This window comes from Apis florea, unplaced genomic scaffold (genome assembly GCF_048593485.1).
Source record: "Apis florea isolate Af1SG1 unplaced genomic scaffold, ASM4859348v1 contig_3783_pilon, whole genome shotgun sequence".
Classification (NCBI taxonomy): domain Eukaryota; kingdom Metazoa; phylum Arthropoda; class Insecta; order Hymenoptera; family Apidae; genus Apis; species Apis florea.
The window spans coordinates 154,420-170,509 of record NW_028256851.1 but is presented as its reverse complement, the minus strand read 5'-3'; the positions used below and the strand labels follow the sequence as shown (position 1 = coordinate 170,509).

Sequence of the window (16,090 nt, the reverse complement as noted above, 5' to 3'; positions counted from 1 at the left end):
TTATTATATATTTTTCTGAGCCACCTGTGTGTATTCGTACTTGGCAGAGGATCGCTCGAGGGAATTTTCTGGGATGATGGTGAAAAGAAAAATAATTGTGACGTGTTATTTATATACGTGGGAATAAATTATTTTTTAGATCGATGATAATTGTCTAATTGTAGATTGAAGATGATTAGTTTCTGTTAGAGAGTATAGAATATAGAAATATAGAATATATTGGAATAATTTGAAAAATGATACAATATAATACGTGGGTTCGTAAATTGCATTTGAAGAAGATTGTTTGAGGTATTTCTTTAATTAGTTATTATCATTATTTAAAAAATATCTTATAGTTAATTAAATATTATTAAATATTAAAGCTATAATATAATTTTTTAACGAATTGCAACATAGTCTTGATATGATATTTCAGGTATCTTTGAAGTAAAAAATAATATGCAACTGATGGTTCAATGAACGCGATCATAAATTCGAATCTTGTCTAATTTCGATCGTTTCATCTATATAATTTTCTTCTAATATAATTAAATGTAATAATATAATAACAGTTGCAGTAGTGAAAAATACTTTTTTAAAGAAAATTTAAATTAAGCAAAATTATTTTGCAAATCGATCACGCACAATGACAAAACAAAATGTCAAAGTACACGTGCAAAACCGAGAGATGAATCGAAATCACTTTGATTCCCGAATCTATTCGCTTATTCATTTAGCACATCGTGAATTTCCATTTTCCTTTAATATCCGGTCATTCAACCATCTGCTCCCTTCTTGGCTCGAGAAATTTCAAGCGTGAAAAGAAGTCGCCTTCGTATATATCTGAACGGAGCAAAAGTTGTAAATATGTAGACTGACGTTCGCTTTAGGATTCATTAATAAAGGTAGCCGCTTTCGTGTACAACGATTAATCACATCAGTGACGCTTACGACAGCCTTTATGGAGCCGTTAAACTCCGCTATGAAGATAATCCAGACTTTAAAAGCCGCCCTCTTTAACGTTCCTTTCTCTCTCTCGCGCCGAGATTAACCCTTTCCTTCTACTTTCACTTCTTTTTTTTTTTTTTTTTCTTTCTCCTCTCTTTACCTTAACGTTCTTGATCGTTACCCCTCCCCAAGATCGTCTACCGGAAAATCATGATTACTTGACCGTGACGATGGATTTGCATTATCAAGGGTATTCTGATAGGGTGTAAAATATAGGGTGTAATGAAAGGAGATGAAATTTGGACGAGAAGAAAAGAGATTTTAATAAACGTAGGATTGCATACGAACGGAAGAAGTTTTAGCAAGTGTCGCGGAATTTGTTTAAGGTTTAAGTTCGATAAAATGAAGTACTTATAGAAATTATTGTGTTTACAGGAAAATAACGAACGTTATTTTTAAAAAAAAAGTTAGACTTTTAAATTAATATTTTATATTCGAACCAGTACATTATTGTTTATAAAACATTTATATTCTTTGTTATAACGACACCGCACAAATTTTCTTCTTCACAGTTTCATCATCTTCCACAAAATTAACAACGTCATGCGCATTACACGTTTATATGGCACAATCTTGAAAATAATTGCAAAAATATATGGCAAACTAATAATCCTCAGAAAACAACAAAACAACTGTCACAAAAACGCTGTTCAGATCGAGGATACAATTGACAACTCCCAGTAAGTCTGTTCTTCGAGAAAGAAAAAGAAAAAAAGAAACGAGACGTGGATTAATTTTAATTTCATTAGAGCAGCGAATGCAACTCGGCTCTGCGCATCCCTCCGTAGACAACAATTATTCGTGCACTATAATACCTAGTGGCACTTGTGCATCCTTGGTAGTAATTGCATGCCAATGTGTTAGACGTTTCCCTTTCAAGATATCAGGCAGGCATAGCGATGCACACCGCCACAAACGATACGAGGGGATACGTTATTAAAGTGTTCCTTAACACTTCGTTACTCGTATCCTACATAACGTCATGAATATTAGATTCGAGAATCTAATATTCTATTGAAGGTATTATACGACAAAGGATAAATTTAAAATTAATTTGCGTGGTGGTTGTACGATTTTATTCTGAATCTGTTATTAAAAGTTCTGGAAAGATAAATTATGAGATGATTCTTCTTCGATTTCAATATTCTGAATTGAAGAATATATAAGAGAAAGGATAAATTCATTAATTTATATCTTTAATTCTTTGTGCACGATCGTTTATTTTAACAATTTTCGTATTATTTGCAATTTTGAATTTTATGCTCGAGCAACATTGTTAGTTTTTTAAATAATTTAAAAGAAAAGAGTGATAACAACAAGTATGAAATAAAATCGTGTCAGATATCACATAATTTATCTCAGAAAAATTGTACAAAATTCATATGTCACATACGTATACAGGATGTTCGAACGAAACAAGTCGAAAAGTGAAGATTTGAAAAACTTTGAAACAAAAATAAGAAAAAAGAGATATGCAAAAAATATTTGTTTTTTAAGTTACAATCAATTTAAATAATTCTATTTCTATAACTTAAAAAATTTAATTCTCAACTGATATTTTTACAATTATCCCTTAAATTTTCCATCTACTTCGAACACCTGTGCACCGTGTGTTCATAATCAAAAATACACAGCGTTGAGGAACATGGTAACGAGTCCTCTCGACGTCGATGGCACGGAAATAAAACATTCTCAAGTTAAAACATTTTTTGCGAAATCGCTTATTTGTTTTTTCAAATGCATGCAAATAAGTATTGGCTTTACTCGTTTTACAAGATACAACTCGGCTATTTCTTCCATATTCTTCCACGTTCTCTTTTATTTAATTTTTTATTCTGTCCAACTTCTCTTCGTTCTTCGCTCGCCTAATTTCCTTCGTCTCTGCATTCTCTCCTCCTCGTTTTGGAACAATACTCTTCAAAAGGATCGGCGGGAACACGACCTAGGATCGCCAGGAATGAATGCGAGAACGTTATGTGATCGTGTGGGAATGCGTACTCTTCCCTGGACTGTTAGATTTAGGATCGAGAGAGATGATTATTTTTTTCTAAACAATAAATTATATATGTAGAAACGAGAAATTGATAAGACATGGTACGTCTTGTCGATCAGAAAAGTGTTAAGAAATTGTGTCGAAGATTTAGATACGTAATTGCTCGTAATTAATATTTGATCGTATTATTTTCTCAATTTATTTACACAAAAGAATTGTTTAAATATCGTGTTGCTAATAATGTGAAAAATATGAAGGATTCAAGATTCATGTTTTCACGTCAATAGCCAGTGAGATATTTAAAAAATAATTTCTTGTAGAATAAAAATTTAAAAATAGTATAATTTTTATATATTAATACGAGTAACTGTATATGGTTTTATTATTTTATATACGTACACATATAGATAATAATATCATAAATATGAATTAATCAGAATTTCTTGGGTATAAATACTTATTTCAACTACTCTCGATCCTCGAATCTGTTTGAACAAATTCTTAATATGTGTGTGTGTGTGTGTGTGTGTGTGTGTGTGAAGATGGTCACATGAGACGAATGAAAGATTGAAACAATTAGGTAGTATGAAAAGGAACAATCATACGATTCGATGAATCTAATTTGTCGTCGAATATTTTTGAAGTAGCCCTACAGTCTTTCATTCTTAGAATCGAGCGGATCCCCGATCCATTGCCGTGACTAATCGCCTCCTTTTTATGTTCTTTTCTTCGGGGTATCTTCTGGAACACCCCTGGAATTCAGGGTCGTACTTCAATTGCATCATGTTCATGGTGGCGAGCAGCGTCGTTTTGACAGTGTTGGTGCTCAACTTTCATCACAGAACGCCGGACAGATACGTGATGCCATCGTGGGTAAGAGATTTGTTTTAAATTATTTTACGAATTTTGCGTATTAACTTTTTTCGACCGAAATTGTTAATTTATTTATTCGTATCATTGATCTGAAGATTTTAAACTTACAGAGTTTTAAACGATCGAATAATGATACGTAATTTTTGCATGAATCGAATCATTAAATATTTTTAACTATTATGTAAAAAACAAAATAATAATAATTTCACTCATAATTCGAATAAATCTCATTTGTTGAATTTTAAAAAGCAAATAGGTCGAAAAAGGTTAAAAATAAAAATAAATTAAGCATTGAATCTCATCATTTATATTGTAATCATTGATTTGAGTAATTGTGTTCATAATCTACATTTTTCTTACGTTGTATAATATGTTATATTTTTAAAAAGATATTCTTTTTTCTTGGATTTATAATGTAAAAATTAATTTCTTTTCATATTTTTACTCGTCTTCTTTTCGTTTAATCCTCGTATTATCATAAAAGAAAATAAATCAAGTTATCTCGCTTGCATAAATATGATTGTCTTTGATCGATTGTGTTATTATTCGCGGATAACAAAAGAAGAAATCCGAATATGCGTGATGTTCTTCCATTATGAAAGAAAGAAAATATAAATTGAGAAAAAAAATAATTTCTTTTTCGTAATATATTTTATGATTAGTTTTATTAAACAAGAGAAGAAATAATTATTTTGCATTCTTACTGTTGCTATCTTATTGTTATTTAAATTAAATTAAAATTAACAATACATGTATTTTCGCTTTTTTTTATCATTTACAATTTTACTATTAAAATATACATTTTAAAATATTATTAATAATAATATCGTATTATTATCGCATTAGTAGTTTGTTCGTAAAAAAATAATATATATATAACATAATAACATATAATAAAAACTCAATATGTAATTGTAATCGGTCGAATTAACAAACGTAATAACAGATTGAAAGAGTTTTGTAAATCAATAATTCAACATTTTCGTTATTTACTCGTGTTATATAATTCGATGAAATATAATTGATATATGTTCATCAATAACAGTCTATAAATGTCGTTATATCATAATCGTTATTTCATTCTCTTTTGTAGCATAAATCTCTTGAACGAAGAGAAAAATCTGGAAAAATTGATAATACTAAAAAAAAAAAAAAAAAATAATGGTAATAAATTATTTCATAATTCGTGATAATAATAATGCAAACTCTCAACGAATAACGAAGCGAGATATTCGCACTTGAGATTGAATTACAAGCTTTCGAAACTTGTTCAGTTTACCGAAACGCGAGAGAGAGAGAGAGAGAGAGAGAGAGAGAGAGAGAGAGAGAGAGAGAGAGAGAGAGAGAGAGAGAGAGAGAGAGAGAGAACTTTGACAGATGTATGCAAAATGTAGCTGGTGTTTTCGTTCATAAAACTCAGCCCTTATCCGCAGTGGCCATTACAGCCATTAAAGACAGTGCTTTAGTCGCTGAAAGTTTAAAGTGCCTTCGAGGCGTTAGCACTTCCTCTTGGCCGTTGGTTACTGGAACTTTCATAAACCAAGAGGAAACGTACTTCAACCGGAGACGAGAATCCTACGGGCTACGAAAAATTCCGCGCGGTACTTTTCCATGCCATTATTTCCAGATGCAAGCGAAACAAAGAATACCAATCTTCGCCTAAAGTATAAAAAAAAAATAAAAGGAGCATTACGCTTGATATATGGTATTAAGTAATTCCAGTTGTGTTGAGTTGTTTGTGTTTAATGAATTTTATACCGACATTTATATTCGATGAAAATAAGAGAAAGAAAAATTCGATTGTTTTTTAATAAATGAATCAAACAGGATGAAAACAAATTCGCAATTTCTCAAATATATTAAAATCATTAAAAATTCGATCAATTTGCTATTTTTGTTTAATGCACCATTGCAATCACATACAAAATTACAAATGATTTCGAGTTTTCGGATAAAAAATGTGACAAGAATCTAAAAATTTTGTCATCAAATCTATTCAGGAAGTAGAGAAAATCATCCCATTTAAGTCGCTTTTTGAATTATCCCGATATCTCAATCGGTTGCCGAGATATAAGGACTTAAAGTGACCATACCGTTTACTTAATACATCGCGAAGATTATGAATGGGCTCGCGACACGGTGACCCACTTATTTTTCCTGGAAATGCTTACTATGCTTTTCTAGGAATCGCGTCTGTCGCTTGTCTGGAGTTTGAGATAGGTCAGCGAGACGAGGCGCGAGCGAGAGGTCCAAATAAGCAACAAGGACGGAGATAATAAACGATTAGAAATTACCTTTCTCTTTGCACGACGATATCTCGGGAACCGGAAGTCGTATCGGGATAAATGAAAAGGCGTTTTAAAGGGCAAGGTTCCGCGCTTCCAATGGTCGCTCATTCGTTGACCGGAAGTCATTATTTTTGGAGTTATAGCGGTTTAAAATTTTGCTAATTTTAATAAGTTTTAATCGACTCGAAGGTAAACGATTGGAAAATATTCTTTTCTTTGCACGACGATATCTCGGGAACCGGAAGTCGTATCGGGATAAATGAAAAAGCGTTTTAAAGGGCAAGGTTCCGCGCTTCCAATGGTCGCTCATTCGTTGACCGGAAGTCATTATTTTTGGAGTTATAGCGGTTTAAAATTTTGCTAATTTTAATAAGGTTTAATCGACTCGAAGGTAAACGATTGGAAAATATTCTTTTCTTTACACGATAATATCTCGGGAACCGGAAGTCGTGTCGGGATAAATGAAAAAGCATTTTAAAGAGCAAGGTTCTGCGCTTCCAACGATCCTTCAATCATTGACCCGAAGTCATTATCTTCGGAATTATAGCGATTCAAAGTTTTTTTAATTTTAATACGGTTTAATCAAGTTTTAAGGTAAAACGTGATACATATCTTTATTTGTGGAAAAGTATTGCTTTTAAGGATTTTATTAATGGTATATTAAATTGATTTCAAAATTATTCTAAATCCTTTGCTTGAAATAATTAGATTTTAAGAACGTAAGAACTTCTAATAATATTATATTCGTAATATATGATTTTTATTAAAAGTTATGTTCCAATTTCGAATAAGTTGACTCTTATATAATAATACCATCGAATAATGATTAAATTTTAATCTTAAAAAATATATTTATCATTTAATTTTTTAAAAATCATATGATTATTTTCGATGAAATTGATTCTTTTAATTTATCAGAATCTCATTTATCGTTTAAACTTATTAAATGTTAGACTGTAAAAATCATATGTTGTGTAAATCTTGTTTTTCTCATTCCACTTAGATTAAAATGCTGTTTTTACAATGGTTGCCGTGCTTGCTGCGCATGAGTCGTCCAGGAAAGAAGATCACGAAGAAGACCATTCTTGGAGGCAACAGAAGGGCAAAGGGCATGGAATTGCAGGAGAAGAGTAGCAAGAGTTTGCTAGCAAATGTATTAGATATCGACGACGACATTCGTCACAAGAATAGTGCGGCAAATCCTCCTTCCGGTTACATAAGGTATATTTCCTTAAATTTTTTTATATTTGTTTAATCTTGCTTTAAAATCTTTAATTATCAAAAAAATTCGTGCTGTAAAAAATTAAAATATATTTTAATGAGAAACTTATAAATTTCGAAACAAACTTTTCCCGTTTTTCTTGTAGTATATAAATGTATATTGCAATAGTTTCCACACAACTTTGCTATTCCATACTTAAAGTGCATATTCTACAATATTCTGTGGTTGTTTTATTTTCAATAATAAATATTCTTCTTGTGATTAACAATATGATAAAAATATCATATAAACATAAAATAATGAATTTTAAAAATTGTCATGAAATATTCACATTAAACTAATTAATCCATGTAATATATGATCAGGCATGAAGCACTTGCCAAAATGCACATAAATAATTTTTCAAACAACTTTTTAATCGAATATCACTTATATTGCAACTAACGAAATACAATATTCTTCTCATATAAGACTTCCTATTAAAATTTAACGCATAACTTAAAAAAAGAATCTTAATTTTTCTTCTACTAAGTATACGATTCAAATAATATAATTAATATTCTGTAATTTAAAGCTACGTTAATCTGTCTTGAGAAAAAAGCACGTGACTCTCGTGATAATAAGCTTTACCATGACATACTGGATATGTAGATGCAGTGCGAGTGAACACATCGCTATCCACGCGTGCATTCGAATCAACATAGTTGGGATGACAATGTAATTCAACACGTATAATCCTCATTCCAACAGACATTCTAAACTTCAGCAGAATCCTCGTGATGTTAGAAGATTTAATAAAAAGCGTTTTAACGAATGAAGGGCTCAGTGAAAAAGTGGTACAGAATTTGTTTAAATTAAAATAATAAGTGTATTTTAAAATGAAGAAGTAATACATATTTATCTAAAATAAAATGAATAAGATTGATATTTATCTAAGAGAAAAATGATAATAACAATATCCAGTATATTAACAATCAGATAGTTGTGTAATTTCTTAATTTTATTATATTCTTTTAATTCGATCCAATAATTATTTTCTATCTATTTATAAATTTTAATAAATTTTATTATTCTTCATCTATTACATGAATTTATTGTTTGAATGTAAAGTAATTATTCTAATAACAAATTAATAAAATAAGTTATTACTTTCTTCTAACTATAATATTCACGTTAATTTTATCAAGAATTAATTGAGCATGAAAATGATTTCTGATAATAAATAATTCTCAGAAAAAGTGTAAGTTCAATCATTTCAATTTTGAAAATTCATTTCGTGTCTCCATTTTTCTTGAACATATCTCGAGGATATAGATTTTTCCGGATAGACGAGCCGCTGTCCGTTTAAATTTTCAATGTATCGGTGAGGACATCTATTTTCTCCTTCTCTTTGATACCTGTTCGTGATATCTCATTGATATCAAATGCTAGTTGAGACATTTCCGATAAAATAATTCCATATGCTCCTCAATGTGTCCTCCATGCAGAACGATGTGACAAAATTTATTTATGAAACGTCTCAACGTGAAATGTTCGATGAAAGTTGGACATTAACGTGGAAACTATATATTGTATTCCCTATTTTTTGACTCGTGTATTTCTTGATCAGTTATTTCAAATACTTGGTGAGATATTATATTGGAAATAAATTAAATTCAATTCGGTAAAAACGAATTAAAAATTCAACTTTGTTCGTCTGATAGCACAGAAAATAGTATTCTAAGGAAAAAAAACAGATTTTTATCAAACAAATCGAAATTCTTTTCTCATAGTTAAATAACAAATATTGCAACATGTACAATTGTAACCCAATTATCACTTAATTAATTTCCTTCTTTCACTACGTTTATTAAAATACGTAATTATTATATAATCATTATAAACTTTTAGGAAAATAATAAGAAAATTTAAATTGAAATCTCGTTTCGCAATAATAATTTTCTTTCTCTTCTACATATCCTTTTATATTTTCAATAATATTCAATAATATTCAAAAGGATCACACGAATATATATATTTTTAATTCATTACGTGCGATCGAATTTCATAATATTATACCACTCTATTATAATTTAAATTTTTTTATTTTTCCAAAGAAATAGAGAATTTCCACTGAATGATTAATTTATTTGTAACAGGTCGGCGTTCGGTACACCGATATCTACCGGAAGACCAGCAACGGTCGAAGATACGTCCGCATCGTTACCTCTTAGCGGGATGCAGGAGGAATTGCACACGATTCTTAAGGAATTACGATTCATCACGGATCGTATGAAGAAGGCGGATGAAAGCGACGAGATCATTAGCGACTGGAAATTCGCCGCTATGGTGGTGGACAGGTTTAGTATATATTTTATTAATATTAGATAATAGTAGAATATTAAGTTCTTGTTAATTTCAATGATGATTTATGATTTATTCTTACTTGTTATTATTTAATATTAAATATTCTTGATAGAACAAAGATAACATGAATTATCGTTCGATAATCTTATTAATTTAATTTTTATTTTTTCAATTACCTATTGGAAATATTCATCTTTTGTACGAAATTTAGATTGTTTATATTTATTAAGAAGAACTTAATCAATACTAATGATTCAAGATATCGTTTTAATTATAATTTTGTTCTTGTTCGTTACAGGCTTTGCTTGATCGTTTTCACGTTGTTCACGGTTCTGGCCACGATAGTGATATTGTGTCGTGCGCCACACATAATCGTCCAATAAATAGACTGCCCCGGTCAAGTCACCGAAAAAATGCACAAAAATTGCCAAAGGTATTACAATTATTCAATATTTATTACGTACTAATCATCTACATTCATTTCCATTCAAATCTTTCATTTTTTACATTACATTTTTTATATATAATTTATTTAAATATAATATACAATAATCAATTAGTCTGAGGTCATTATAAAATGGAATAATCACGACGTCATACGTTGAAAGTATTTCATTTAAAAAACGAAGTACACTTTATCTTCTCATATCTCGTTTCAAATTTCCTTTACGATCCTTTTTAAAGAATAATCTCGCAATAAATTTAAAAGAGACGTAATTTTTTTCTTAAATATTCTTTCTCGTTACTGAAACTCGCTAAATTATGTTTTTCGGCTCATTTAAATCTTTCAGATTCAATGTGATGATTTTCATAAAGAAATATATATATATATGAAGCTAATCAAATTTTATTTATATTCTCATATAAATGGAAGAACATTATATTATTCGTTATTTTAGAATAATTTTTTTTAAATTATATTCTCTCAATTATATTTTTTTTAAATTTTATTTGTAATTGTAAATACAAATTTTCCACACGATCATGATGAAACGATATTTAATGATAATGAAAATGAATACCATTGTCCATCAACTTCTAATGACTTCTATGTGTGCATATGAGTTATTGCATTCAAGTAATGTGTAACATCACTCTTAATTCATTAGAGTAGCATAGAAAATTAGTACGGTATGAATACAGTTGTTCTATGTATAAGCAAGCTTATCTCTAAGTGTGGTATACAATTTCCCCAAAATCATAAACAGAGAAATTGAATTTTCAAACATTTAGAATTTCGCGCAAACTTTAATTTCTAATATCGGTCATTGTATATAAAATAAAAATTCCAAGTAAAATTATTAAACTTGACAAATTATCTAAATGTCTATCTAATAAGTCAACATATGCTATTTCGTCAACAATAAATGAAAAGAGATTTCTATTTTATTAAAAAAGTAATTTGTTTTATATATTCCAAAAAGAAAATTAATTAAAATAATCGCACAAATCAAAAATCATGTAAATTTTACTAATAATGAACGCATATGAAAATTATCAAATTTCATTTTAATAAATTGTTCCAATACATCTAGTTATACTTCATTGATAGATAAACAAAAATATAGAATTAAAAAATATAATTATATAATAATCAATTATTATATAACTTATTAATTTAAAATTGATAATGCAACAAAAATAATATTTATTATAAAGTTATATTCATACACATATTCACACGTCTCGTACACCAATATAATAACATTTGCCTAACACATAATTGATCGAATCGATCCTGCAATTACTTATTTCTGTTCCACAGAAACGACGATACGTGGGTTTCGAGGAGGCTGCCACGGAAGAGCGATCAAGTAACGAGAGAGCACGAAAAAAGCTGCTCGTTGCCTCGTGCTTCCTTTCTTCTCGCTCTCTCCCTCTCTTTCTCTTTCTCTCTATCTCTCTTTCTCTCTCTCCCTCTTCTCTCTCTCCCTCTCTCTCTTTCTTTCTCTCTGTTTCTCCCGTTTTCTTCCCCCGAAAAAAAAAAAAAAAGAAGAAGAAGAAAAGTCTGGAACGGAGTGATTGCACGCGGAGAAATACTACGTGCGAGACGTGCTTCCAGTTTCGACGAAGGAAGAAGGAAGGAAGAGGCGAAGAAAGAAAGGGGAGGAACAAGCAAGAGTGAAGAGGCCGGAAGAGGAGGCGGAAGAGGTCGTCGTCGTTCGTTCGGTTCTTGCTGACCGACCAAAATTTTTCAAACGCTTCGAGCACACGTTTAAAAACGAGAAAGCGGCTCCCCGCTTTTCGTGGAAGAACCGAGCCGGAAGAACCGGAGGACTTGGCGATTAGAAAAGGGACTTAGAGGAGGGCAAAGAAAGCGCCTCGACACGTTACACATTATTGACAATACACGGCCACGTTGTGCGTTCACTTTCTTCGGCTAAAAACCCAATTTTCTCTCTCCCAATCGTTTAAACCTAATCGAGCGCAGTCGCTATCTTCCTCTCTCTATCTATCTATCTATCTATCTATCTATCTATCTAGTATCAAACACTCAGCGGATAGGTGATCGACACACGCTCGAAGGTGTCGTACGACGATCTTATAATTTTAAATTATAATGCAAGAAGAGCGCGTCCTCGTCTCTCGAGCGAGGAGGAGCATCGATTCGTTCGTCGAGGCTATTTGGGGGAATTTCGAGAAAGCTGTGCTTGTGCGCGCATTCCTCGAGAGAGTGTTGTCGCGGCCTTTCAGTAACAATAGTTAACAGACACGAACGATAGGAAGGGAGAAGAAGGACAACAATAATAGTAATAATGATAATAACAATAATAATAACGATAATGATAATGGTAACGATAATAATCGTAATGACTAATGATATAAATAATATTAATAGTAAATTTAATTAATTAATTAATAATAATAATAATAATAATAATAATAATAATAATGATTGAATAATGCTAATGATGATAATATTGTTAATAATATTACATATGTTAATAACAAATGAATAATAATAATAATAATAATAATTATTATAATCGCTTTGTGTGCGGGCGTTATTGTGTACGATCGAATCGAGAACATTATCGCGCCACTAAGGGTCTCTCGTGGAACTGATACGGTCTTTATATAACTGCCAAATAAAAAAAAAAAAAAAAAGAAAAACCAAGAAAAAAACTCGAGACAGGGGTGTCCAACCTTTTCACAGTTAGATACGTAAGCTGCAATTCGAGTAGGATTCGACGAACTATGAATACACAATGTGCATAAGCATATTTAAGAAAGCAAAAAAAAAAAAAAAAAAGGGAAAAAAAAAAAGAAAAAATAATCAAATTTCTCTCGATGGTATCACGTTTAATAACCATGATTAATTTGATAATGTTTCTTTTAACGGAGGAATAAAAGTTTGCCTTTTAGAATAATAGAAAATAAGGGCGATCGAATAGAATAATATTCGGTGGAGGTTGACGTTGAGAGATGTACAGAAGACAAAACTGCCAAGTTGGACAACCCCTGCTTTCCGTACAGACACGAATCCGAATTCTTGAAAGATCTTCGATATGTCCGCAACGAAGGGTTCCGTTGAGCTGCGAATGAGATTTGAAGCATCTTAATTGATCATCGATCACGTGATTATATCCTGCTTGCAACTTGCGTTCTTCGACCACACGGAAGTTCTCAATGACTGTACTCTGATCGCGAGAAAGTTGTTTCTTTAATTCTTCTTAGAATTGTTTTTTTTTTTGTCATTAATTAATATTGTCGAGTTATTATCGTATTCCTGTTAAAGATATTGAAGATATTGATAATTGAAAGAATTTGATAATTGAAAGAAAGGATGAACGATAAAAGGATTGAAAAATTTTTCATTTGATTAGAATTGGTATAAAGAATTTTATGCAATTGAATTATAAGAAAAATAGAATAGATTTAGAAGCAATTTCATTTGCATATTTGTCTTTTACAGATAACTGAGTAATATATAAAATATTTTTTGAAAATAAACTGGTTTAAAAATCTTTATTCTTTATTAATCACAACTCATATCGAATTAAATTCGATATATCGATAAATCGAAATAAATTTATAAATTCGTGGATAAAACCAGGGATGATAATGCTATAATTTTCGATAATACAAAGGTACTCGATTAAGTAACCAATAAAATTTGTAGGAAATTCCATTTCTATAATTTTAAAAACACGATATATTATAATCTTTACACATGAGTTTAATTTTCAGATATTTAATTATGAAATCAATAAATTAAATTGCGATAAAATTTTGCAATTTCCGTTCGAGTTAAATCACATCTATTTAAAATAATGATAGATGATCCAAAAAAAGTATAATTAATAACGATATTATGATAATTTTATGTTTGCGTTTCTAAATATTTATTTATAATTGAAAATGATTAAAATATAAATTAACATTCTTCATTAAATTGATATTTCGCTTTTTTTTTTAATCGCATATTCGTTTCATTTCGATTAATCAATTAAAAATAAAATAAATCGATGAAAATAAATTATAAATGTCGATATAAAAAATCGAATTTATGAAACAATTATTTGTCTCATGTCCTCATGAAACAGTTTTACGTAATTACGATTTCATCTCCAAAATTACAATAGCATTAATTGCTCGAATTAACTCTCGTAATTATGACTACCAAAAAGGAATAATAAAAGCTTTAATTGCATAATTTGACTTTAATGGAGACATGCATATAATGATGTTATTTCATAAATAAAAGATTAATTGCTTTTTTATTAGCTTAATAACCTATAGCATAAAAATTTCTTCCAAATTTAAATCTAAAAATTTAAATTACTTTTAAAAAAAAAAAACAATAGGTATAAATTGAATCATAAACCATGTTATTTTAACTCAAACAGGGGTTAATAAAATATTATTACACAATATTTAAAAAACTATAAATTTATAATTAATTTTTAACGTTATCAAAAATTAGAAAAACCTCAAATTTGTACAATTTAATTTAACGAATTACAAACACGCGTCAATCACGAACGAAACGAGGTGTGAACCGGAAGTTGCAGGTCCCTCTCGTAGCTCGGGACAATGGGGATTGTGCGTGCCTACAGACATTTGATGGTCTGGTGCGTAATCACACTGAAAGCATTCCGAAATGAAATTTAACGTCGCGACGTCCACTTCTACGCGCGAATCCTTCTTCGTTGAATGGCGTAAATTTCAGTTTAATGCAATAAGTGTATTTCACACTGTATCATCAATTACAAAGACGAAACCACGACAGTGTTAAATGTATTTAAACATGTTCCATATTGTGTAAGGAATATTATTCATTACAAGCAATAAAACGTTAAATTCAAATGAAAAAATTATATTAAATAATAATTAAAAATGTTTATACAAAATAGAAACACTTTTATGAATATAAATATAGAAAATGGAGTTTAAATAGTGATTTGTCTTTTTCTTCGAATACCATAACGCGCTATATTTTGAATATTTTGTGCTTCTGTAGATTTCTATATTTGATTCAAATTTTTCATAAATGCAGAAATACATTCATAGTTTAATAATAATTATAATGACGATAATAATATTAGTATTTATATGTAACAAATTGATTTTATCTAAGCACAAGTGAAAAAAAGAATTTAAAATGACAAAAAGATTACAAAAAAGAAACCATTTTTCAATATCAAATTTTTCAAATAATTATTTCAATTGTTAAGAGACAGCTTTTAATCTTTTTTTTATACCAATTTAACATGTTGATATTTTTCCTTATACAAATATATTCTAAAATTTAATCCAATGTTTAAATAAATTTCATAAAACTTTTGAAAAGTTTATTACTTATCTATCTATAACGCACAATATGGAACGTGTTTTATTATTTTCCGTTCAATTAGATTTTCGAATCAATATAAATTGCTCTTCTTAAATTTTCCTCTTTTTGTATATAATTATTTGAAGCAGAATGAAAAAGAAATGGACGAACGATAATATCTCGATGATATTTGTATCATGGCCACCATTTTCGTATATTTAATGCATCTACATAATAAAATATAATACGGGTACGTTTAACGTTCTAACGAGCTTCGCATCTGCACGAAACAAATCGAATTAATCGTGTTAATCCCTTTTCACTCTATTGAATACATTTCATCGTGAATTATTTAAATAGGAGAAATTGATTAAATAATATGACAAAACTGATTATTCTAATTTTCTTCTTTTAAATAGAATACAAATACTTCAGCGTGACATAGACAGGTCGAAAAAAAAGAAGAGACAGTTGGCAGTTGCACTCCTCGTATCGTACAACGAATATAAAATTAAAAATATACACGTGAAACATAACGCGAGAAATAATAATAATCGTATAAATACAGGATCGTTTTTCGCAACTGCATCGGTTATGTTAAA

The 16,090-nt window shown here is 29.7% G+C and overlaps 1 protein-coding gene across 1 annotated transcript in view; it reads left to right on the top strand.

Moving 5' to 3' along the window:
- Positions 1-13,680, top strand: part of nAChRalpha6 (nicotinic acetylcholine receptor alpha6) — a 336,348-nt gene extending 322,668 nt beyond the window's left edge. The window contains exons 9-13 of the mRNA XM_031920609.2: positions 3,747-3,856; positions 7,148-7,365; positions 9,505-9,705; positions 10,011-10,145; positions 11,478-13,680. Coding sequence (XP_031776469.2) covers positions 3,747-3,856; positions 7,148-7,365; positions 9,505-9,705; positions 10,011-10,095 — 614 coding nt within the window. The 3' untranslated portion in view covers positions 10,096-10,145; positions 11,478-13,680. The remainder of the gene's footprint in view (positions 1-3,746; positions 3,857-7,147; positions 7,366-9,504; positions 9,706-10,010; positions 10,146-11,477) is intronic.
- Positions 13,681-16,090: the final 2,410 nt, after the last annotated feature.